Source organism: Psittacula echo (assembly GCF_963264785.1).
Source record: "Psittacula echo genome assembly, chromosome: 7".
Lineage (NCBI taxonomy): Eukaryota > Metazoa > Chordata > Aves > Psittaciformes > Psittacidae > Psittacula > Psittacula echo.
In genome coordinates, this window is record NC_137740.1 from 359,293 (window position 1) to 384,805 (window position 25,513).

The following is a 25,513-nucleotide window of genomic DNA, read 5'->3' on the forward strand; positions in this document are numbered from 1 at the left end:
AAAAAATAAATTAAAAAAAAGCACATTTTCTCGTGTTGCAGAGGAATATCCTGTGTTTTAATTTTTGCCCTCTGCCTCTTATCAGGTCCGTGAGCACTACTGAGGAGAGCCTGGCTCCTTGCTGTTTGTTGCATCCCATCAGGTATCTATGCACATATGTAAAACTACCCCGAGCCTTCTCTCATCCACCCTGGAGAGTCTCGGCCTCTCCCTGCATGACAGATGCCCCAGTCCCTTAACCATCTTTGTGGCCCTGTGCTGAGCTCCCTCTAGTTAAGTCTATGTTTCCTGTAGTGGGGAGCATAGAACTGGATGCAGTACTGCAGGTAGGGCATCACAAATGCCAAGTAATCTGTTCTACAAGTCCGGGGGATGTCCATCCTGCCAGCACTGCCACGACAATCTATCCAAGGTTTAAAAAAAGTACATCTTGCAACATTTCCTTCTTCTCAGCTGTTCTTCAGTTACACACTGATGGAAAGGAATCGTAGGTTTAAATACACTTGATTTGAAATAAACAGAATTGCGTAAGACGGTCTGAAGGAAAGCTACACGTGTTCGCTTGAAGTGACTTATCCTAATTGAACATATACTTGCTTAAGGAGTGTAGAGTAGTGCCAAAGGCCACATTCTCTCTGGCTGGTATTGTTACTACTGGAGAATGTTGAAATCCTCAGAGCAGACACAGTGCAGATAACAGCAATGCCAGCTTTCACCCTGCTGAGCTTGGGGTGGTGCTCAGCTGCTGTGGGCTGTAACCTAGTGGGAACTGGACTGCTTTTAACATCTTTATGACACTGGACAACTTACCCAAAATACTGTTTAAGTGATGAACAAAAAACAACCACACTACTCTTAAAAAAATATTTATTAGAATGCAGCAATGACTGTCCGAAGTAACATTCTGATCATCTAATTTTACAGCAAGGAAGCATTGTGAGGTTCTCATTCCTTGCCCATTTGATATTTCAACAACCAATCATTTTGGAATTCAGAATGTTTAGAAAACATCAGCTTTGGTAGTCAGGAGTGCAGTGAGGGACTGAACAGAGAGAATATAAGTAGTGCTTAATAACACAGAGAATAAAAAGATTTTGAAGGCAAGTGTGTTTTTTTTTTAATCCAGGCCTCTTTAGTTCTATTGAGAAATGCACTAAAATCTTCTTCCACGAGAACACAGAACACTGCAGTGGCACCAGACACACTTTATACGTTTCTTTAAGCCTTAAACTTGCCAACATGTTCACGAGCTATAATCATCCTTTGAATCTGAGCAGTTCCCTCATAAATCTGAAACGAAGAAATAATATTAGCTGATGATTTTTTACAAGGTTTTAACACACCTACACTTTTAAACCTTCAGGGCACTAATCCAGCGTGGATTAGGATGTACAGAAAGACAGAGAAAGCTGAGAAAATTTCAGTGCGACAGAGCACCTTAAGTGGGCTAAATGGAATAAATTACATACAAGATCATGTGAGACAGTCTTTTTTCTCTCAGTTGCTCTCACCTAAACTCACTACGGTTCTCGTGAAAATAGACATGGCAGGTGAAGAAGGATGAAGAAAATTGCTTAGGTGAGGCAGAAAATGTATAATTTAGTTTTTTACAAAACAAGATTTAGAACACCAGGTGGAGCGGAGGAGATGACTTGTGCTGAAGTGTTGTATTTTCTTTGACTGGCCTTTCAAGTTCATACCAAATGTTCTCTTTGATCCATCCATTTATTTCCATTGCTTCTTGTTAACTGGTACTCTCCCTCATACAGTTTTATTTGGGTTTTGTTTTGTTGTTTAGGGTTGGTCAAAGATAGACAACAAAGCATATATGAAGCTGTAATGCCAGAGGAGGCAAAATGCTCCCCAGGCATACTGCAATGTAATGCAAGGGCTGAGACAACACAGTTCAGGGCTTTAAATGTTTCAGCTCCCAGTTCTGCCAGAACCTGATTTGGCAAATTGCTCAAATTCATGCAAATTCCATTTCTCATCTACTTAGATTAATCTTCCCCAGAACCTTCCAAAGCTTTTTGAAAATAAAGATACTATAATCTGTGTTCACATTAGTTTTTTGATTCAGAAGAATCTGTTCACTCCCAAAGTGAATTCTCTGACTGCTGCTGCTCACCACGTGTTGATCCAGTTCATAGAACAGGCTGTGTTCTGTGGATACTAGGTACCTTTGTAGCAAACTGAAGTGGCAGCTCTGCTTTCTGTGTATACCAAATACCCACCAATCCCTCATTAAGACCTAACGTCCAAGCCTACAACTGAGCCTTTACAGTTACATGCATGCTGGTGACATATAGTCCGAGACCAGACAGGCTTGCTATGAACACAGCCTGTCCAGACTGCTGACAGTGTAGCTGCTGAGGCCTCAGCACCTATTCCTGCAGTCTACTCATCTACTCCTATAGCACTTAATGACTTGCAGATGAACACAGCCATGGGACTCATGTAAAGACATCAAAACTCACAATCTTCTTAAGTAAGGTTTTGGTTTATAAGCCGATAAAAAATAGTTTCATAGAATCATAGCATCATAGAATAGTTAGGGTTGGAAAGGACCTTAAGATCATCCAGTTCCAACCCCCCTGCCATGGGCAGGGACACCTCACACTAAACCATATCACCCAAGGCCTCATCCAACCTGGCCTTGAACACCGCCAAGGATGGAGCATTCACAACCTCCCTGGGCAACCCATTCCAGCGCCTCACCACCCTCAAAGTAAAGAATTTCTTCCTTAGATCCAATCTAAACTTCCCTTGTTTTAAGTTTGAACCCGTTACCCCTTGTCCTGTCACTACAGTCCCTCATGAATAGTCCATCCCCAGCATCCTTGTAGAATCATTGACAATTAAAGAAGGGAAGCTTTCCAAATTTGAGTAAGGAAACTAAGATTTTCTACCAGAGTAGTGAAGATTTGTAGCAAGACAAACCTAGAGCAGAGTAAGGACATGTAAAAATGTTACCAGTAAACACAGTGTTAGGATTGTGTGATACTGAAGGAGATCAAATATATAGAAAAAAAGTTGGAAACCCAAGGTTTTGTACATGAAACATTGCCAAAAGCACATACCACCTGGAATCGGGCAGCAATACAGTAAAGCACAGTGAAGTGCAAGGTATAATCAAGAGACACAGACGAAATAATTGTAAAGCCAACAACTTACGAGGAAAAAGGTGAAGAAGTTGCTTTAGTGTTCAGGCAGAGAGGAAAGCTGAACTACAAGGCAGGCACCAATCCAGGATACATACGTAAGGTCAGAAGATTTCCATCACTTTAGGTTTTTAAGAACAGCATTAGATGTAAACTATCTCGACTGCCAGAACACCAAAGACAGTGTTGGTATTCTGATTGCTCTTTTCTACTACTTTTTGGGGTTTTTTCCCTTAAAAATTCAAAAGCTTCAAAATTAAGAATCCAAGAATTTCAAAGAATTACCTCACTGGGAAAAAAATAAAAATAGAAAAACCATAATGTATTTCTCTTACCTGAGCTGAGTTTTGATCCAGTGCAGTGACTCCTGTGTGCAAGAATTTGCCTGATTTGAATGAATCTTTCTTTAAATTGAAGGGTCACTGCTTTCATTTGAAACTTTCTTCTGTTTTGAATATGCATATATTGTGATTTGAAATAACGGCCATTACTCTATTTTATATGAAATGTATGCATTACTATAAAGGTCACATCCTCTGTTTTACTTACCTGGTAGATTTTAGCATCTCTCATCAGTTTTTCTACAGGATATTCAGTATTAAATCCATTTCCTCCAAAAATTTGTACTGCATCTGTAGCTACTTGGTTTGCAATGTCACCAGCAAATGCCTTTGCAATAGAAGCGTAGTAGGTATTCCTACGACCAACATCAACTTCCCAAGCAGCTCTCTGGTAAGCCATCCTAGCCAGTTCCACTTTCATTGCCATTTCAGCAAGCAAGAAAGACACTGCTTGGTGCTGTAAACAATGAAATAAACCAGGTTAACACTGCCTGCTTAACACCCCAAGAAAAACATAATCCTAATACAGTGATCTCTTCAACAAACTCAGTAAATTGTACTACACTTCTACAGAATATGGATCAGGCTCTCAGCATTGTATGTTCAATTAGACTTTTAAGTTTTTAATTCTCAAATCCATTTAGTCATAGGGATTAAATACTGAATTATGAGGTTGTTCTTTACTATTTATGAGATTGGCATTTACCTTGCTTTTTATTCATATTTCTTTAAAACCGGTAAGCAGTGTGATAGACAGTATATTCTATTAGTATTAATGTTGTATGTCATTCCATGTACCTTAAGAGTTTTTTCCCTTTCCTGAAAATCACGGTTTATTAGTGTTGAAGACCTTAAGTATGTCCTGTACATGAGTTTCAGGTTTTTGGGCAAAGTTTAGTTTCTGCTTTTACTATAATCACTGATAAATTATGGAAAGTTACCACACAGCTAAGTTTACTGAAATGGTTCTGGGCTATATACTCAGAAACCCTAAAATGGCAGAGATACCATATAAAAATTAATAAAACAAAGCTTCTACTTATACTCCGCAGCCCCCCCTCACTTACTTCAACAATTGGTTTTCCAAACGTTTTTCTCTCCAAAGTGTATTTAGTAGCTTCATCAAGTGCTCTTTTTGCTAATCCAACAGCACCAGCTGCTACCTGAGTTGAAAACAGCACAGACTAAAAAAATCAGGGATTCCTGCTATACTTTATAATTAAGTTATTTCTGATACTTACACATGGTCTGGTCTTATCAAAAGCTCCCATTGCTATTTTAAAGCCAGCTCCTTCAGCTATTAGTACATTTTCTTTTGGGACTCTCACATCTTCAAAGACAATACCTCTTGTATCAGAGCAGCGTTGACCCATATTAATTTCCTGAAATGGGAAATTTATAGAGGTACAAATAAATTGGATTATGCAAAGGAACAATACGCTTTGTTTTTCCCAAAACACTTCATCCAAAAATTACCCTATACATGACAAATACTAGTTTTGCACTTGCAGACCAGCATGCCCTTAACTTGTCTAAGATGAGCAAGTTACCTTCTCCTTATATGTAAACAGTCTGTAGCTGTCATCAGTCTTGTTGTCTTTCTCTAGTTCACCATATCCTTTGAGATGGGAGCGAGAAAAGTAAAGAATCTAATATGCAGGCAGTACAGGGGTACTACAGGTAAATAGACAAGCTTTTCAAGTCTTTGGATTCCTTTCCTAATGTCCAACATCCAATTTTGCTTACTACAAAAAAACCAGTACTTTTTAAAGAGAAATGGCACTACTGTCTCCAAGGCCTCTTCGTCAACCATCAGTAACTAAAATTAAAGCTCACTTGGCTAAAGCTGTCAAACTTGCTTCTTATTCTTTCGGGGCATACTACTTCTCATTTATTGGCACTTGTCAGTAAAATAGTTCTCAAAGATTCTTTTGCAGCTGTTCAAAGTCATCTTGCTTTAGACAGTTCTGAATAATCCCTTATCTGAATTAATAACTTTATAATTGTGTCTTATAAATAGTTCCTGTATATTGTGAAACTGAAAAGACTGTTGTACATGAGTATATAAAATGCGCAGTTGCATAACAGCCTTTTTTTCTTTAATGGTAATTTGTTGCATTATCAGTTTAGAACTGAATGTAATTCCTGGCTTGTCAAACGAGAGATACAGTCTTCACCTTTCTTCCAACTTGGATTCCAGGGCTATCTGCTTCCACAATGAATCCAGTAAAGGCTTTGCTTGCAGGAACTTTTGGATCTGGATTGGTACGAGCTAGCAAAAAATACCTAGTGTAAAACAAAGAAGAGGGATGCAGTTTATCCTCACAATTAACAACCAGATACTTTTCTAGCTAACATTTTAAATGTTTTTGTGTGCATCTCTATGATATAATAAATTCTATCTGTAAGTTAAAAATTCCTTTTTCTTGTCCCCTGCAAAAATAAACAGAGAGCGTGAGGAAGTTTCAGAGAATCAACATTTCATAAAATTTAATAAAATTACTTCAGATAAACATGCAAAGATTCTCCACCTTTTCCATGTACTGTAAGTCTTTGTGATATTATCAGCTTCACGAATAGTACAAAATAAACCTATTCACAGCACATACATAAAAATTAATGTTTTGGAAATATGTTCTTACATGCAAAATATTATCACCTAATTTCAAAGATCTTAATTTTATTCTTCTAAGTGTAGGTTGTAAATAAGTATTTCTCTTAGAAATTAAACAGTTGTAAATCACATACATGGTGTTCAGTACTGTCAAAAGACATCCGGTAGATTGCCTTTGATAGATCTGCCTTGAACAAGGAAATAACTAACTAGAAAATTCAGCTTTTGGATAAACGTATAAAGTTTTTTACTTGAATTAAGAAGAATTTATGTGCTGTGGATCAGCATGATGTGAGACATAACCAAAGAGGTTTATACTGTAAAGCACGCTCCATACGCACCACAGCAATAATGCTTCCAGCTTCACTAGAAGTGAGAGGTGTTTTGAGTAGAATCACTGATCTCAGTCACCATAACTATAAAGCAATGTGGCCAGCAATATGAGCCTCTTGAGTACTTTGCAAGTTAAATCAAACTGGTGCTGTCCTGCCCTGAAGAAAAAGCAGAACTGATTTCCTTTGACAGCAGAAAGATTCAAGAAGCCTTTTTGAGTGAGGAGTTGTCATATCAAGCCTCATTTTCCTTTTTAGGCTTTGCACAGCGCTGAGACTACATTCTTGTATCCTACACAGATAAACTGGTCAGAGATTAAAGCGTGTGTGTTGAAACACAACAAAGATTTAGATTTCTAACAAATCTTTAAAGAACTTAACTTTGAGGGTGGAAAGCCACTATATAACATAAACACGAGTTAACAGTTAACACACCAGTTTGCTTTCCCACCGTTTGTGATCCACATCTTCTGACCATTAATAACATATTCATCTCCTTTCTTCTCAGCCTTTGTTTTTATACCAGCCACATCGGAGCCTGCTCCAGGCTCTGTTACACAGTAAGCCTAAAAGAAAATATGCAAAATCTTGAGGAATGAAAGTTCTGTTTTTAGGCAACCACAACCTATTGAAGGCTACATTCATCCTGCTGATCTGTAAAAGGTTTAAGTGAACTGCATGGTAAACCCCAAAATATACTACTACTACTACTATGACGACGACTACTACTACTACTACTATTACTACTAGTAATACCCACAAACCAACCCAACTACTCAAAAACACCCAACAGCTAGATTCTTCACTAGAATCTGAACATATATGGGTTAGTTTTCTTTATAAATCCATAATAATACATAAAATTATCTTTTAATCAAACAATCATTCTCTCATTACTTCCTCAGGCTTTACAAACTGATGTGAAAGATGAGGATCTTTGAAATGTGAAAATAAGGGCACTGAGTAACATTTTATGTTTACTGTGTCCTCCATGAGGCTTAATTGTTCACATTTTAATGCACTGCACATGAATGTTTACTTCTTTCTATGTAACAAGTACTGCTTATATAATATTTAATATCACATATAGTTTAATTCCCACGTAAGCTAAGTTTCTCTTTATACAAACCTTGCATTTTTCTTAAAATGTCTACATATGCTCTCAAAAGGGAAATAAAAGGCATTAACTTTTTGTAAGTGACTTAGGATGGGTGTAATTTGCCAAGTTATAACTTCTATGTGAGTATTTAATGTACCTCATTAGCTATTCCCTGACTTTCAGTAAATGCCACCATTTATTTACAAACAAACATAGGCCAAGTTTTAAGTTGTGAGTTTTCTGGGAGAAAAAATAAAGAAAAAAAAAAATAAAAATAAAAAAGAGGTAATACTATTAATCTGGTTTAGGAACATTCTACAAGGATGCAGTTATACTTACACACATCATTGGTTCCTCTGTCATTCTTCCTAAGTACTTTTTCTGCTGCTGCTCATTTCCTGCAATGATTACTGGCATTTGCTGAAAGAAAATACTTAGACCATTAATCCCTCTTTTTAAAACACAGAGATTCTAGTTTAAAGAACATAAGAAAAGGCAGAACTTACCCCCAGGGAATTTGCTTCAATGGCAGTCTGAACCCCTGTACATCCATAAGCTAACTCTTCCGTAATAAGGCATGCTTCAAAACTGCCAAGGCCAAGACCACCTACATTGAAGGTGAAGTTGAAATACTTCATTTATTAAAATGGGTTTAAATTGTAACATATTAGTGATTTACACAAATTAATTAACAACAACACATTCCCCCACATTCATCTGCTTGTGTACCACGCTTGGCAAGCCACTCTCACACAAGCTTTTTAAAAAAAGTTTTGTCAGAAGAGTAACGTGATTTGAAAATTAGGAATTACAGTTGCAGGGTTACTGTGTGATTCATGTGGGACAAGGTGCACAAAGTGGTAAGAATATATCACTCCAAGTTTTTTACTACTTTACATTTGAGAATTAAAAGAGTTCTCAGGAAGCAGAAAAAGGGCTCCTGAGCTACCACTCAGGAAAGCACAGCACTTAGGGGAAAGCAAAAAGAAAAGTGTCCATAGTAGTCAAACAACCAGCTCAGTAATCAGTTTATGACAGGAGCCAACACTTTGGGAAGTAAATACAAATACAATAACAATGCAACTTTACTTCCTTAAAATTATTTTCCTGAGCCTTCAGCTGACTTCCTCAGCCAAAGAGATGCCTCTTTTTGGCATCTTTGTTATACTTAACCCTTGACAGATATTTCTTGTGTGAATTTGCCCAGTCTCTTTTTGAATCTGTATAAAATTTTAGCATCAATATCATCTGGGACAATGAGTTTCCCAAACTAACTACACACTGCATGTAGAACCATCTTCTTTCATTTATTTTAACCCTGCCATCTGCTGACTTAATTTGATGCCTTCTAATTATACTGAAAGGGACAGTGAATTATTAATCTCTTTTCACACTCTCCATGACACTGACATTTTAGTCATTTCTCATATAGAAGCTACATCTCACACAGAATATGCATCTTTTATAATCTTTGTCATCCTTTTAGGAACCTTTTCCATTTCCACAATACTCTTCTAAGATAGAAGGATCTGACTACATAATGAATTAGAGGCAAGTGCAATTTAGATTCAGGCAGCAGCATAATTATGTCAGCTGCTTTTTCCCTCATTCCCTTAAAGGTCCCTTCTGACCTTAAATTTTACAGTTCTGACCACTTCTGAGCATTATGCTGACATTCACGTAATCACATATTATAAACCCCTAAATATCTTTTTTGAAAGGCGGTAACTAGTTCAGAAGATACTGTTTCTCTATGAAGTTCAGATCACTTCTTTCCCTTCGCATGTGCATCCCTCCTCCTTTTCTGAATTGCATTTGCAATTTTAACAGTTGCTCAGTTTCATGACCTTCTCCTGCACCTCTCATCTTTTCTACACTGAATAACTTAGTATGATCAATTAACTCTATCACCTCAGTATTGACCCCCTTTTACAGTTTATTTATAGACATTCCAAGTAGCACAAGACTCAGCAAGGCTATGCTGCTAATTTTTCCACTATGAAACCTGATGATTTTTAAAACTCATTTTGGAAGTTCAAGCATTCTGTATCAACCAGGCAAGGCATCCCCTTGTTCACACACTTACTAGCTACTTCAGAGAACTCCAGTGATTTTACGAGGCATGATTTCCTTTCACAAAACCCCTTCTCTAGCATACCATGTTTATCTCTTGTCTACTATTTCTGTACTTCACCTTACGTACTCTTAATTTCCATGGTGTATGAGGCTCACTAGTATGTATTTTCCCAGATCTCCCTTGGAGACTTTTTAAAGCAATGGTGTCCAATTTGCTCCTTGTAATTTTTCATTTAATAATCAGGTGATTATACTGCAGTAGTTCAGCTATTTCAGCCTTTAGTTTCTCTAGAATTTGTGGCTGAATAAATCCAGTTCTCACAACTGTTCCTTTTGTCTCTTTGTTCCTTAACCTCCATGGTTACTCACATTCATAAACACTGCCAAAGCACTGCTGTACTGCACCTATTCGAAACTGAAAAAATGTCCTTCTGGAATAAACTCTCTAATTGCTCCAGCCTGTGTCAGAGACTAGAACAAAATATGACCTTCTAATTTCTCTGCCTAATCAGCTGACACAGTGCACCAGGAGAACATTAGGCACTTGTAATCACGTTAGAAAAATCTGGTTGTAAATTACTAAATCATAATCCGTCTAATTTATCTCCTGATTACATCCACACCTAGCAACACTTGTATGTGTCAACCTGCCTACTGATTAAATTTAGATTATCCAAGTAGGCAACTGTTTGTTTTATACAGAACCTATAATTACACACATAAATCTCATCTAATGCCTTTTCTTTGTTTCATTTTACACATTAAAAAGAATGTTTACTTACCACAGCTTTCTGGTATGTGTGAATTTATAAGACCAAGTTCCCAAGCCCGTTTTATAAGTGGAAGAGGATACTGAAATAGACGTAAAAATCACCTTCTGATTCACCACAATCAACATCTTAATTTTTATGCAGGTTAAGATAAAAGTCTACTTTTCCCCTTACACTAAGGTAGACTTACCTCTCCAGTTCTGTCATATTGTGCAGCAACTGGAATAATTTCCTCCAGAGCAAATTTACGTGCAGTAGCTTGGAACTCTTTCTGTTCATCAGTAAGTTCTATTTAAAAACCAAACAAAGGTCATAAATTCTCTACTATTTTTAATTCTGCCAGTTGCCAGACTATGAGGAAAAAGAAAACAAGAGTGTCCTTCCATGACAACCCAAACCACCACTTCTTGGGCTTCTCAAGGAAGCAAAAAAGCTTGGCTTCCCCATCTTCCTGGGAGAAAACCTCCACTGTTCTCTCATCAACACCTACAACACACTCACTCCGCATGAAATTATCCACAAAATACTGAAAATGGAGTAGAGAGGACTGTGTAAAATAAAATGTATTACCAAAAGAAAGAAGAAGAATGCTGTACTCATTAAATGGAGGAAGAGGAGGTAGATGCTGCCCAAAGATCCTGGCTATTCAGTTTCAAACATCTAGCTGCTGACCCATTAAATTTGCTTTACGTCTATAGCATGCCAAGACGAGGATGAATTTCCTTAACATTTCTTTGCAACTATGTTCAACTATGACAATGTTTAGTTACTTTAACATTGTAATATTCAAAGCTAAGACACTTTGGCAATAAAAAAGCTTAAACCAGACATGAGTCTGAAGAAGAAAATCTTACAAACATTATGCACATACCCGACTTGCCTGAGCTGAGAAGAAAGTAATTTTGGTTTTCAAACTTTTTTTTTTTTAAAGAATAGAAATGTATTTCAAATGAACACCTTGACTTTTAATTCATGTTAAACTGCAATATATTATTTTTTCTTTTACCTCTGCAATTTGCCCTTAATTGCTGTATTTCTTTCAAAAACTGCAATGCTTACCGAAGCTAAAGCCAGCTCCAGGTTTGCCTATATGTGTACTTTGAGCAGGTTTGCTAGAATGTGACCTCCATCCATGCCCTGCAATGGTCTGAAGTATCTGCTAAAGAGGAAAAGAACACAGGTTGTCAGGTTTTTACAGCTCCAGTCCCCTAAAGCTACCAGCCTGACTGCAGCACAATTTTAAATGTAGAATCCCTCTGTAGAAACAACATCACATCAAGTAGAATACAATTACTGCAGTGATAAAAAATTCTTGGCTACCCTCAAGTTTTGTTCCTGTGGCAAGCAGAGCACACATGAACTTACAGCTATTCCAGGAATCCCAGGTTTTAACAGCACTGAGGTGAGCGAACTGCTGTATCCATTTGCGAGTGTTGCACAACTAATTATTTAAAAATAATTAAGTGCAATTAAAATTTATGTTCACAGAGACATAGCAATATCTATCATTTATACACACTCATCAAACCTGATTTTCTTGACCAGTAGTGAATATTTGATCTATCCAATGTTTACCATCTACATGCAGATTTAGTAAGACTTCAAAAACAACCTATTAACCAAGATCTATAAGCATACTTTGATAACATTCCAGACTCATGTCTGCTTTCTGTTACTAAACTGCTTCCGCAGACACTTAGTGATTATTTCACTCCAAATAGGACAGAACTCAGCAGAATATCTGAGGTTGGTTATTTTTTCCTAATACCACAGATTTATTGTTTTTTCAGTGTGTTTGCTTTGGGTTTGGTTCTGTTTGTTTGAGTTTGGTGGATTTTGGTTTTGGTGGTGGGTTTTTGTTGGTTGGTTTGTTTGGGTTTTTTTTAATTTAGTACCCACAAATATTCCTGCTACAGCTACTTTCAGAATGCCTTAATTCTGTGCAAAAATATGTCTCAATTTGATTTTAAATAGTTGTTTTACCCTCTTTCATCCTTCAGTAGCTCTGAATCTCCGAAATGTTTGGACAAAAAGTGAAAAATATTCAATTGAATAAATTTCTAGAAGGACCCAAATCAATACTGTGCGAAACCAAACCAGCCTAAACACGGAGAAAAGCCTTGTTCTTGATTTTACTATCTGCAAATGTAGGTGGGAGCGGGAGGGGAAGCGTTATCAGACCAGTCACTTATTATGTAACATTTAAAAAAAAAATCAGTGCAAAAAAAGTACAGAAATTTTCCTGGCAGATGTAGAAGAAAGGACATTCCAAAAGTTACACAGCTGGCGAGGCAACAAGTAGCTTCAAAATAAAGTTGTGGTAGACAAACATGCTTTTAAAAATAAGAATGCAACACAGAGATGGTTACAAAGTCACATCACAAGACCCGGGAGAACACAGGCAATAGTAGGTGTCAACACAGCATAGAAAGTATTTCCAGAGGATACTGACAACATGTATAAATCTGAAAGGTGAAGAAATGCAGAAAGACCACTGCCAGGCACAGGAGCTGGGGAGGACATGGCTGGATATAGACTGTCAAGTCAGTTTGTTAATAGTTCAGTACAGCATTTTCCACTAGGCAATGTATTATTCAGTTCAAGTTTTCACAAGCCACAGACACTGCAAAATGGTATCTTCTTAACTTCTGTGTTACTACTGCCAGTCCTACACAGAAAAACAAACCAAGTAAGATCAACTAACATTTATCTTGAAAAACCTCAACCCTTCAGAATGTGTTATACCTTAATTCATCTGGAAAAAGACAAGATGAGGTTGAAAAAAAGCCAGATGATTCTAATAGGGTTTATTTTCCTTCCTTTCTTTTCCTTCCTTTTCTTTTCCTTCCCTTCCCCTTCTGTTCAGGAACAGCCTTTGACAGACTCATATATAGCTTTTCCATCAAAAATGTTCCACCTGCACCAGAAAAAGTACTGAATGCAAAGTAATGCTAAGTGACACACTACATGAAAGAAGCTGTCAAATTTATACTAGAGAACTTATGTCTATTGCGGGTTGTGTACCAGAGTAGTATGCAAGCCAACACTGAAGGCTGCTCTGGAAAAAATGAACACTCCCCCCACAAACAGAAATAGGAATTGGTCAGGTGGGATTCATACCTGGAAGTTGCATAAATGATCAAGTGACAAAGGATCACAGCTTGCTACATGTAAGAATTTGGATGCCCATCTACCTACTCTCTCAAGTTTCCTATTGGCTGACTCAAAGGAACAGTGAGATTCAGTAACAAGCTACTGCCAATGATGCTCCAATGCAACGTCTGCTGCATTTGCATGCACTATTCTGTAAACTGTCACAATTAGAAATATTATCATTAGAATGGCAAGACTAACACTGAAATAACCTGCTCTCAGGAAAAGGGCATGACACGGATACACATGGAAGTGATACATATTATTGCCTTAATACTTAAACAGCTACAGAACCTATCTGAAAAGCTGCACATCACAGAAGAAGATGGACAAGCAGCTAACCTTGACTCTGCATCAGGACAAAAATGAAGACAGTTGTCAAGAGCAGTTTGTTGCTGGGGTACTGTGTCAGCAGGCTGAACTAGAAATACCCATGCCCTATGATGGGCATTAATAACTGCCCGTTCCCCCTGCCTAACGCATGGGTTATGATCTGTGAAACACTGGCTGGCTGCAGATGAAACTTCTTCCTCCACGGACCCTGTCAGAGCAGCACCCTGAGGCACACCGTGGCTGCTTCCAGGCAGCTATGGCAACATGCCCTTCCACTAGGTCAGTGAGTGAGTGCCTCTGGAAGGCGGGATGCCAGAGGAACGCCTGGAAATGCTATAGACAAGGTACTGTTTTGGTTTCTGTTCAAGGTACGAACTTTGAATAACTGTTGCTTTCTAGTTTGACGCTAGGACGTCACAGCTGGCTCAGCACAGCAGAACATTAGCTCAGAAAAACAACTACGGTACTTCACACACACTTTCAAGAAGCAGCACAGGCAATGCTGGTCGGTGAACTGCTCTGTATAAACACCCCGAGCTATGAGCCCCGATGTGCTGGAGCGGTCTCCACTGGGAAACAGGGGCCGCACAAGTACCCGCGGCTTTCCCGCAGTCTCATCGCACGACCTTTGACACACAAAGCGGCCCGCGGTTGTGCAACAGCTCCGCAGCAGGCGGGCGGCACCGGGCCGACAACGGGGATTCGCCCAAGACCTCGCCGGTAATCAGGAGTAGCGAGTGGCCATCGGCTCCGCGCGGCCCTACCCTCCGGGGTAGCCGTCGGCTCCCAGCTCTTACCGACAGGACGGGGCGGCCGCGGCAGCGGAAGCCGGGCCTGCCCCGCTCCGGTCACCCTCCCTCCATGGCCCTGGGGCCGCCGGAGCTTTCTGCCTTGGGGCCGCCGGAGCTTTCTGCCTTTGCTCCGCGGAGCCTCCTCGCCCCGCGGCCCTTCCCCGCCACCGCAACGCCCCGCCCCACGTCCCGGGCCCGGGCCCAGGCCCCGGCCCCGGCCCCAGCCCGGCCGCTCACCCGGGTGCCCCGCAGCGCAGACATCTTGGCGGGAGTGCCGGCGGCCAGGGAGACTCTGGCCGAGCCCGGAGAGGCGGGGCGCTGGGGCAGCGGGGCGGTGCCGCGCGAGCTGCCCGTTACGCCGAGGTGGGGCCCGGAGGGGTTTAACACCCGCGAGGGTCGCCCCGCGCCGCTGCAGAGAATCTGGGCCAGCCGCTGTCCTGGCTCCGCGGTGAGCAAGAGGCGGGAGAAGCGGCAAAGCGCGCTCTGGGGCTCGGAGTAAGCAGGCAAGGCTGCGCGGCTCGGCGAATGGCTGTTGCCTCCCGTCCACCTGCAGAGAACTTCATTCAATACGTTTGCTGCTTGCTCCCAAGCCAGGGGAAGGCCCTGACTGTTGATGCCGCCGAGGTAGCGCTGCTGCTCCGCAGATACCCACTCAGCGCCCGCTCATACCGGGAAAGGAGGTTTGGCTAAGGCTTGGCCAGTACGCTTTTCGTATAGCGACTCTTTTGGGATGTCTCCAGCCCCGCACAACTTTCCTTCCCTTTCCCCCCGCCCCCGTAGAAGAAAAACCGCCGTGACCCGTTGTGTTTTTACAAGAGAGGCATTGAGGTGCTGGAGCCGGAGACGGCCCAGAGAAGGGCAACGGGGCTGGTGCAGGGCCTGAAGCACAAGTATGATGGGGAACGGCTGAGGGACTGGAGCGAGGTTTAGTCTGGAGAAGAGAAAGCTCAGGGGGGACCTTACCGCTCCCTACAACTGCCTGACAGGAGGATGGAGCCAGGAGGGGCTGGGCTCTGCTCTCAAGGAACAAGGGATGGGACAAGAGGAAACGGCCTCAAGCTGAACCAGGGCAGGTTTAGATGGAGCTGAGGAACAATTCCTTCCCCAAAGGGTGCTCAGGCATTGGAACAGGCTGCCCAGGGCAGGGCTGCAGTCACCGTCCCTGCAAGTGTTCGCACACCGTGGAGACGAGGCCTCGGTGCCATGGGTTAGTGGTGGCTGTGACAGTGTTGGGGTGATGGTTGGACTGGATGAGCTTAAAGGTCTTTTCCAACCTGTTGATTCTAGGATTTTAATACCATTCTTAATTTGAGGTCTCATAGCGATGTGTACTGTGTTGATAGTTTTGTAAAATACACTTATAAATGCTCTCAATTCTGGCCACATGCTAAAGCAGAAGCTTTTATTTTATACATTATGTGCACTGCACAAAATATATTCTTTTGAATATGATTTTTCAATGTCATAAAGCAGTGTTATTTAAGGGTTTATTAAAACAACTCTTTAAAGACAAATAGCCACTTCGATTTGTCTGTGAATGACTTTTTTATGGCAAGAGATTTTAACAGAATTACCAAAACATAAAGCAATTTCCTGGAAGCTGGATTTTGGATATCATTTAATTTTGCGTAACAATTCAAAGTAAGATGTCCCAAATACTTTTAGGACAGTTATTGACTTGGTATGTTTAGTTCTTCATTGCTTGGTTTGTTTCTGACAGTTGAGAGTACTGATTTTGTATTTAGTACCAAAGAATTGCTTAAGTAGGATGCTAACTGTGTAAGAGCTATTTCTTATCTACGACGGCTGATTAAAAAGAAGCTGATGATAGTGTTGTGTAGGCTTTATCCTGGCATGACTCCAGGTGTTCACCTAACTCAGTCACAGGCTGGTGATTAACTTCAATACCAGTAGATTCCTCACTCCCCACCCTGCCCTGTACTGTAAAGGTAGTTGAGTAAAAGACAGAAGCATAATTTATAACTTTGTTACCCAAGTATTTAATGAAGAATTTTGTATGTTCTTCCTGTTGTAAATCTGGTTTCAAGTACATCATACCACTGGATTGTATGGCTGCAGGGCTTTTAAATATCAAGTCTGCATTTTGTGTTCTATTTTATATAGGGCTCTGTTCTGTAGGTCATGTTTCTGATTATGGTGTGGAAGTTTAATTACTGAGCAGTCCATTTTCTGTTGATAAATTGTTTGGTTTGTGTATACATAGTATCTGTATTCCTCAGCTGATTTATCATCACAACAGCCCTTGTTGTGACGAGGTATAGGGGAAAATATTAATCTCATTTTAATGTTGTAAAAGTTTAATTTTAGGTATGCAGCATGTATTCTAACGAGGATTACACACACACAGAATTCTAAAGATGGGTTGCTGGGTTCAGAATCTGTATGAAAAGCTGGTGTCACAGGTAGTATGACTGAGTCAAGTGCTGGGGAAGGGGGGCATCGTTCCATCCCAACACCCAGTCAGTTGCCACCACCTATAATGAATGCTTGGAGATATTCCAGCCGCTCCAGCCAATGAGCTGGCTTCATTTGGAGCTCGGCACAGATGCCTCTGTACAAACACCCGTAGCATGGGGAGCAAACGAGGAATTAGAGATGTGTGCACAACTACGGGGTATGATATAGTAGGCATCACAGAAACATGGTGGGATGGCTCCTATGACTGGAGTGTTGGATTGGAAGGTTACAGGCTCTTTAGAAAAGACAGGCCTGGCAGATAGGGAGGGGGAGTTGCTATTTATGTTAGGGATAGGCTAAAGAGTATGGAACTCTTGTCTGGGGACGGGTGAGCAGTCGACAGACAGTTTGTGAGTCAGGGTTAAAGGGAGAACAGTGATGGGAGACATTACTGTGGGGATCTGTTACAGACTGCCTGATCAAGAGGAATCTGCCTATGAAGCGGTCTACAGATAGGAAAAGCCTCACGCTTGCAGGCCCTTCTTCTCATGGGGAACTTCAACCACCCTGATATCTGTTGGAGTGACGGTATAGCCCGGCACAGGCAATCCAGGAGGTTCCTTGATTGTGTGGAAGACAACTTCCTTCTGCAAGTAATAGAGGAGCCGACAAGGAGAGGTGCCATGCTTGACCTCATACTCACCAACAGGAAAGGGCTGGTTGGAAATGTGATGCTCCAGGGCAGCCTTGGATGCAGCAATCATGAGATGGTCGAATTCAAGATCCTCAGGACAGTGAGAAGAGCGTGCAGCAAGCTCACTGCCCTGGACTTCAAGAGAGCAGACTTTGGCCTCTTCAGGCACCTGCTTAGTAAGGTTCCATGGAATATAGCCGTAGAGGGCCCAAGACTGTTGGTTGTTATTCAAGGATCACCTGCTCCAAGATCAGGAGTGTTGCATCCCAACTAGAAGGAAGTGCAGCAGGAGGGCCAGGAGACCTCCTTGTATGGATAAGGAGCTTCTGAGGAAACTTTGAGGGGAAAAAAGAGGCTTATAGAAGGTGGAAGCAAGGACAGGCAGCCTGGGAAGAATACAGGGATGTTGTCCGGGAAGCTAGGGACCAGGTTAGGAAAGCTAAGGCCCAGTTAGAATTAAATTTGGCTAGGGATGTGAAAGATAACAGGAAGAGATTCTATAGTTACACTGCAAATAAAAGGCAGACTGAGGACAGCGTGGGCCCCCTCCGGAAGCTATCGGGAGAACTGGCTACCCTGGATTTGGAGAAGACTGAGGTTCTTAATGACTTCTTTGCCTCAGTCTTCACTGGCAAAGGCTCTGATCGCACCACCCAAGTCTTGGAAAGCAGACGCAGGGGCTGTGAGAATGAAGACCCTAGGCCCACTGTAGGAGAGGATCTGGTTCGAGACCATCTTAAAAACCTAAACGTGCACAAGTCTATGGGACCTGGTGAAATCCATCCATGGGTCCTGAAGGAGCTGGCGGATGAAGTTGCTAAGCCAGTGGCCATCATATTTGAAAAATCATGGCAGTCAGGTGCAGTTCCCGATGACTGGAAGAAGAGAAGTATAACTTCCATTTTCAAGAAGGGGAAAATGGATGACCCGGGGAATTACAGACCAGTCAGTCTCACCTATGTGCCTGGCAAACTCTTGGAGCAGATTCTCCTGGAAGGCATGCTAAGGCACATGAAAAACAAGGAGGTGGTTGGTGAGAGCCAGCATGGCTTCACTAAGGCAAAATCCTGCCTGACCAATTTGGTGGCCTTCTATGATGGGGCTACGAAACTGATGGACAGGGGCAGAGCAGTTGACATCATCTTCCTGGACTTGTGCAAAGCGTTTGACACTGTCCCACATGACATCCTTGTCTCTACATTGGAGAGACATCAATTTGATGGGTGGACCACTCGGTGGATAAAGAACTGGTTGGATGGCCGCACGCAAAGAGTTGTGGTCAATGGCTCGATGTCCGGCTGGAGACCGGTAACAAGTGGTGTCCCTCAGGGATGGGTGTTGGGACTGGTCTTGTTCAACATCTTTGTCGGTGACATGGACAGTGGGATTGAGTGTGCCCTCAGCAAGTTTGCCGATGACACCAAGCTGTGTGGTTCGGTTGATACGCCGGAGGGAAGGGATGCCATCCAGAGGGACTTCGACACGCTTGTGAGGTGGGCTGATGCCAACCTTATGAAGTTTAACCATGCCAAGAGCAGCCCTGCGGAGAAGGACTTGTGGGTGCTGGTCGATGAAAAAATGAACATGAGCCGGCAATGTGCGCTCGCAGCCCAGAAAGCAACCGTATCCTGGGCTGCATCCAGAGGAGTGTGACCAGCAGGTCGCAGGAGGAGATCCTGCCCCTCTACTCTGCTCTCGTGAGACCTCACTTGGAGTATTGTGTGCAGTTCTGGTGTCCTCAACATAAAAAGGACATGGAACTGTTGGAACAAGTCCAGAGGAGGCCACGATTATGATCAGGGGACTGGAGCACCTCCTGTATGAAGACAGGCTGAGAAAGTTGGGGCTGTTCAGCCTGGAGAAGAGAAGGCTGCGTGGAGACCTCATAGCAGCCTTCCAGTATCTGAAGGGGGCCTACAAGGATGCTGGGGATGGACTCTTCATCAAGGACTGACAGGACCAGGGGTAATGTGTTCAAACTTAAAACAAGGGAAGTTTAGATTGGATCTAAGGAAGAAATTCTTTACTGTGAGGGTGGTGAAGCACTGGAATGGGTTGCCCAGGGAAGCTGTGAATGCTCCATCCGTGGTGGTGTTCAAGGCCAGGTTGGATGAGGCCTTGGGTGACATGGTTTAGTGTGAGGCGTCCCTGCCCATGGCAGGGGGGTTGGAACTGGATGACCTTAAGGTCCTTTCCAACCCTAACTATTCTGTGTTTCTATGATTCTATGAATACCTGTAAGGATGTTAGACACTGAGCATATTTGCTAGCTGCAGGAAGAGATTTAAATACTGTGGTGCTCAGACTTGAGGCCTTATTTCTAGATGCCTTTGAGATTAGGATCTGTAACCTTTCAGTAAGTAAATAAGCTCTTTTTTGCACTGTGGTGAAGAGATGACTTGGAATGGGGCTGAGGACATCTGTAAAGCTGAGAGACTGAATAAATCAGTCCACTGAGGGAATATTGACATTAGGAAGTAATGCAGACCAATACTGTTGGGTTTATAGTGTGAAATGCTTGTATTCAAGATGTTATAAGTTTTTTGTAGGATTTTTGCTTTGAGCTAGACAAAATACCCACTAGTGAGTTGTTGGGGCACATTAGGTGCACTCCTAGATCAGGTCTTCGAGATAGTTTAATCCAAAATTCAGGTAATATGCTTTGAAATCTTTCTGTGATTGAAATAATGTTCAGTAAGTGGGAAAAATTGGGAGATTCCCCTCAGAACTACACTCTTTACCTGAACTGTTTGTGTAGATGGAACCTGGGAAGATAGTTATCTGAAGCTGTCCAGCTGAGGAAAATGAGCCAGGAACGAACTGGAACATTTGCTGTTCTCCAGGCTTACCTTGCACTAGAAGTACCTTTGCATGTGAAGTTTGCTGCTTGCCTCTGAAGACAGGTGTCTATGTACTTTCTGGATGCAAGCCTCTCTATTAAAAAGCTCATAACTATCTGTTATCTCCTGCAGTTTTGTAGAGGTTAAAGAAAGAAGAAGGGAAAGAGTGCATGGAGCCAAGATTGGTATTCAAGGGCATTTCTGCTAATTGACAGGAGAAACTGCAATAAGGTACTAGAACCAAGTCTTGATTAAGGTCAGTAGTTAACGCAGCTAATGAAGCCATACCCTTGCTCACATTTCTTCACTCCCTTCAGTCATTTTTGCACTACCTCTCTTCACATTTCCTTGGGTAGATGAATGAGATTTTTTTTTGACAATGTCTTGCCAACAGAGCTTTTATCAAGCTAGTCAGGACAGAAAATTAAAAGCACAGGTGACCTCCACCCAGTGGTCCATGTCTGGGAAGAAAGGGGTATGAAAGATGGCAAGGTTCTCTGTCAAAGCCTGAACCACTTCAGCTTTGAGGCTCAGAGTTATTTACGTAAGGAGTGACAATAGATCAAAGTTCCTGTTAAGTGTATCCGGCATTTTTAGCCTTTCTCAGAGAAGGAAGAAATACAGCATCTGTATTTTTATCTTCTCAAAACTTTAGTACTCTGTCACATTTCTTACTCCTCTGATCACTTTTACTACAGTAAAAATTGTGTAATGCACCGTTTATTGCATTAACCTATAGTATTCTTTTATACTAACCACCAGAATACATGACGTTTATTGCTGAAATGTATATATTAGCAAGTAAATACAGTAAGAATATTACTTTAGAGAATACAGCTCATTCTTTAAAGTTATTATCTGTATTTGAGGCTGAAGTGTTACTTTTTTTTAATAGTTGTTATAAATGGTTTAGTTTATTTTTGTAATTGCTAACAACAAACTATTTTAACATTTGCTAATGAACTTTCATTTTGAAAATGGAGAGCAACTTGAATTTTCTACAGTGATCTATGTAATGCAAGTTACTGAAGCTACTGCAGTAAATGTGCCTTGTAAAATTTCGTGTGTAGGTCCTGAATTCATGTTCTACAGAGTAGAATCCTTTTCAGTGTGGTCCAATGTGAGAAGCATGGCAACTTCTTCTTCATAAACTGCTGAAATACTTTTTGTTTTTCTTTGATCCCTCCTACAATAGTAATTTGAAACATCTTACACCAAATACTTTTTTCTTAAACTTCTGTTACAAGCTTATGTAAATTTTGTAGTTTGTCTTTTTGGGTTTGGGGTTTTTTTTGGGTTGTTTTTTTTGGGGGTTGGGGTTTTTTTTGGTTGGTTGTTTTGTTGGGGTTTTTTTAGCTTTTTTAAGGTTTTTAAAGCAATAAATGTAGCTGGGAAAGGGGGAAAAACAAAAAAAAAAAAGAAAGATGCCTATATGGGAAGCTTTGAATTACCTAAAAAGGAAGATAATATGATGTTTGAATTAAAACATCTTCAAGTATATTTTTAGCTTGTTTGATTCCTGCATATCACAAACATAATTTCAAATTTTCAATCTTTTTCATTACAAAGCCATATCTGCTCAAAGTCTTGGAGGCTTTTATTTTGACTATTATATGTAAACATATCAAGTATTTTCTCTTTAAATGGACTATAAATAAAAAGAAGGCATGGGTATACAGAGCCTGAGAACAAATAAAAACCGTTCAGTTGCATCTTGTAATGATTTTGGCCTCTGAAGACACAAAAGGTCAGCGGAGAGCTCAGAAGGTGGCTTTTGAACCATGCCTTAAAGATCACCTGTCCTATCTTTTTCAAAGTATGTTGAAATTTCGTTTAGAATTTTTCAGGACTAACTACTTTACCCAAACAGCGATGGCTTTCACTTGTGTGAAATAGAAACAAGTTCGTCATTAAAAAGATAAAGTGAGGTAAGGCCTGTCTGTGTGGGAAAAAAAAGAAGAGTCTAGGCCATTTTAGCACTAAATCAATTATAATTATCGTATTGAAATATGCTGCAGCAGGCACTTTAGCAGCTAAAAATATCTTGAGGCTATGTGGTTTGGTACATTTCTCCTTGTTGAATCATATATTAATAAATGCCCAGTTGCAATCTCCTAAACGTATTTACGCTTGTATGTTACATACTAGAGCAGTCAAATAATTAAAAAGGTTTTGCCGAAGCAGTGTGTGTGTCTCTGGCAAACCCCCTCTGATGTAACGGCAAGTTCCACATAAGCAGAGCTTTAATGGCACAGTGACAGGAGGGGGCGCCGCAGACAGACCTTTGTGGGCTGGATTTTAATAAACATTTGTATCACAAAATGTCAGTTGTCACTATGCAAGGCCATACCAATGCTAACATTTAATGACATATAAGAACTTAACCATGTAAATGGGTATCGATGTAAGGTACAGTATAGACATTAATTTTATAGTAAAACCTATATAATTATTTTTAGCAAGTGCAGCAAATGACAAAATGCAAAGTAAGTTCTGTCTTAAATGACAAGAGTTCAATTTCCATACCAACTGACAGAACTTGTGCCCACATACTGAATACAGAATTCAATGATCACAGAATCTCAGCCACTTTGGTTGGAAGGGACCTTAAAGCTCACCCAGTTCCAATCCCCTGCCAAGGGCATGGGCACCTTCCGTTAGAGCAGCTTGCTCCAACCCCTGTCCAACCTGGCCTTGAACACTGCCAGGGATGGTTCAGTCACAGCTTCTCTGGGCACCCTGTGCCAGCGCCTCAGCACCCTCACAGTGAAGAGCTTCTTCCTTATATCTAACCTGATTAAGATAGGTATAAGTTTGAACCCATTGCCCCTTGTCCTATCATTACAGTCCCTGATGAAGAGTCCCTCTCCAGCATCCTTGTAGCCCCCTTCAGACACTGGAAAGCTGCTATGAGGTCTCCACGCAGCCTTCTCTTCTCCAGGCTGAACAGCCCCAACTTTCTCAACCTGTCTTCATAAAGGAGGTGCTCCAGCCCCTGATCATCCTCGTGGCCTCCTCTGGACTTGCTCTAACAGCTTCATGTCCCTCTTGTTTGGGGACACTAGAACTGCAATGAAGAATGCTTAGGGAAGGCATCAAGATCATAGCTTTTATCAATAATATAGTGATTTCCTCTCGCCTTTCCCTTTTCCCCTTTTCCCATCCCTTTCCCTTTCCCTTTCCCTTTTCCTTTCCCTTTCCCTTTTCCTTTCCCCTTCCCTTTGCCTTTCACCTCCCCTTTCCCCTCCCTTTTCCCCTTCCCTTTCCCATTCCCCTTCCCTTTCCCTTTTCCTTTCCCTTTCCCTTTTCCTTTCCCCTTCCCTTTGCCTTTCACCTCCCCTTTCCCCTCCCTTTTCCCCTTCCCTTTCCCTTTCCCCTTTCCCTTTTTCCTTTCCCCTTTCCCTTTCCCCTTTCCTTTTCTCTTTCCCCTTTCCCTTCCTCTTTCCGCTCTCCTCTGCTCCCCCCCCTCCCCTTCTCTTCCCTCTTTTTCCCCAATTTTTTTTCTACCCTCTAAAAATTTTCCAGTTTAGGAGTTTCCTGAGCTGGAGGTGATGCTCTTGTATTTCATAATGCTTCATGGATGTCTCTTCCATTAACTTGACCAGCTGCTTTTTGAATGTTTTGGGAACCACAGCTTAGTTTCTTACATTACGAAGAAACACTTCGGGTTGCTTGTTTTCTATCTGCCATCTACTACATTCATTTGTGTTCCTACTGCTTGAATTGGAAGAGGCACTGGACCATCAGTCCCTAACCATCCTCTTTGTGTCAGTGATTTAAAAGAAAAATGTTTTGATATCCCCATAACTATTTCTTTTCCAAGCTGAATAAGCCTCTTTGGGTACTCTCTACAATGTCATTGTTTTGTGGCAAAATAATCAGAATCATAAAGTGGCTCATGTTCTTGCATAAACATGAGAGTATTAGTTCTGTTCTCCTTTTCTGTTACTTTCTTTTTTTCTGATACTTTTTGGGGTTCTTTACTACCTCTGAATACTGAAATGAAAATTTTCGTATATTATCCATAATAACAAAATACAATTCCTGGGTTGTAATGGTCAACTCAAAGCTCATATTTGTGTATGAGTGTTTTTCTGCACCCCTTGTCTGTATCGTTTTACATTTATCTACCTGACCTTATCTGTAATTATTTCAGTCCCACAAACATTGGCAGCAAAATTTCCCACTCCAGTGTTCCTCTCATTTATCAGATGACTGGTGAGTACCTGGAACAGCAACGATCCTGGCACATTAGTCTTTGAGATTCCCAGGGGGACCCCATCACTGTAACACAGTATTGTTTAGTCTTGATTTTTTTCTGAAAGATTTCTGTAAAGGGGTGTGGAAGTGTCTGCCCCTTTGGGGGTATCTGGTCAAGAACCTTCTCAAGGCAAAATGGGAGAAGAAGAACAGGAGGAAGCCATAAACAAGAACATAAAGAGACACAGACACGACTGACAAATGGTAAGGTAGGCAGAGATGACATATAAACCCGCTCAGTCGCACTAATGGATATAGGGACATTTATTTCAGTAGGACTATCTGACCAAGTTTCTTGTCAAATGGCATAGCAAGAAAAAGTGGGAAGCTATAACCAAAACATGGAGACACAAACTTGACAGGCAAACACAACACTGACAAAGACAAGAAACAAACTGGCTCTCAATAAACTATAGGCAAGCTGAGACTTTGCAACTGATGAGGATGAAAACCTGAGGGTCCAGAATGTTGGAAAGGGATCCCTGGAGCTATGAAAACTAATGAAGGAATGTGCAGGGGAAGGGCATCTGGAGGAGCAAAGGAGGAATAGGCAGAATGGGGCATAAAAGGGACCATGGACGTGCACATGTGCTCGTGCATCTGGAGAGCCTTGTGTGTGTGCCTGCACCAG

At 41.3% G+C, this 25,513-nt stretch overlaps 1 protein-coding gene across 2 annotated transcripts; it reads right to left on the minus strand.

The window, feature by feature from the left end:
- Positions 1–850: 850 nt before the first annotated feature.
- On the minus strand, positions 851–14,943 carry ACADM (acyl-CoA dehydrogenase medium chain). 2 transcript variants are annotated; one of them, XM_080623831.1, is made up of 12 exons: positions 14,908–14,943; positions 11,453–11,552; positions 10,584–10,681; positions 10,406–10,475; positions 8,054–8,154; positions 7,887–7,967; positions 6,884–7,014; positions 5,680–5,788; positions 4,744–4,884; positions 4,570–4,665; positions 3,711–3,959; positions 851–1,290 (listed from the first exon to the last, which is right to left on the minus strand). In XM_080623831.1, exons 1-12 carry the CDS (start codon positions 14,929–14,931, stop codon positions 1,219–1,221), a joined length of 1,272 nt encoding a protein of 423 aa, XP_080479957.1. In that variant the 5' UTR covers positions 14,932–14,943; the 3' UTR covers positions 851–1,218. The 2 variants fall into 2 exon arrangements, with proteins under 2 accessions (XP_080479957.1, XP_080479958.1); XM_080623832.1 differs by having other exon boundaries at positions 851–3,606.
- Between the last annotated feature and the right edge of the window lie 10,570 nt (positions 14,944–25,513).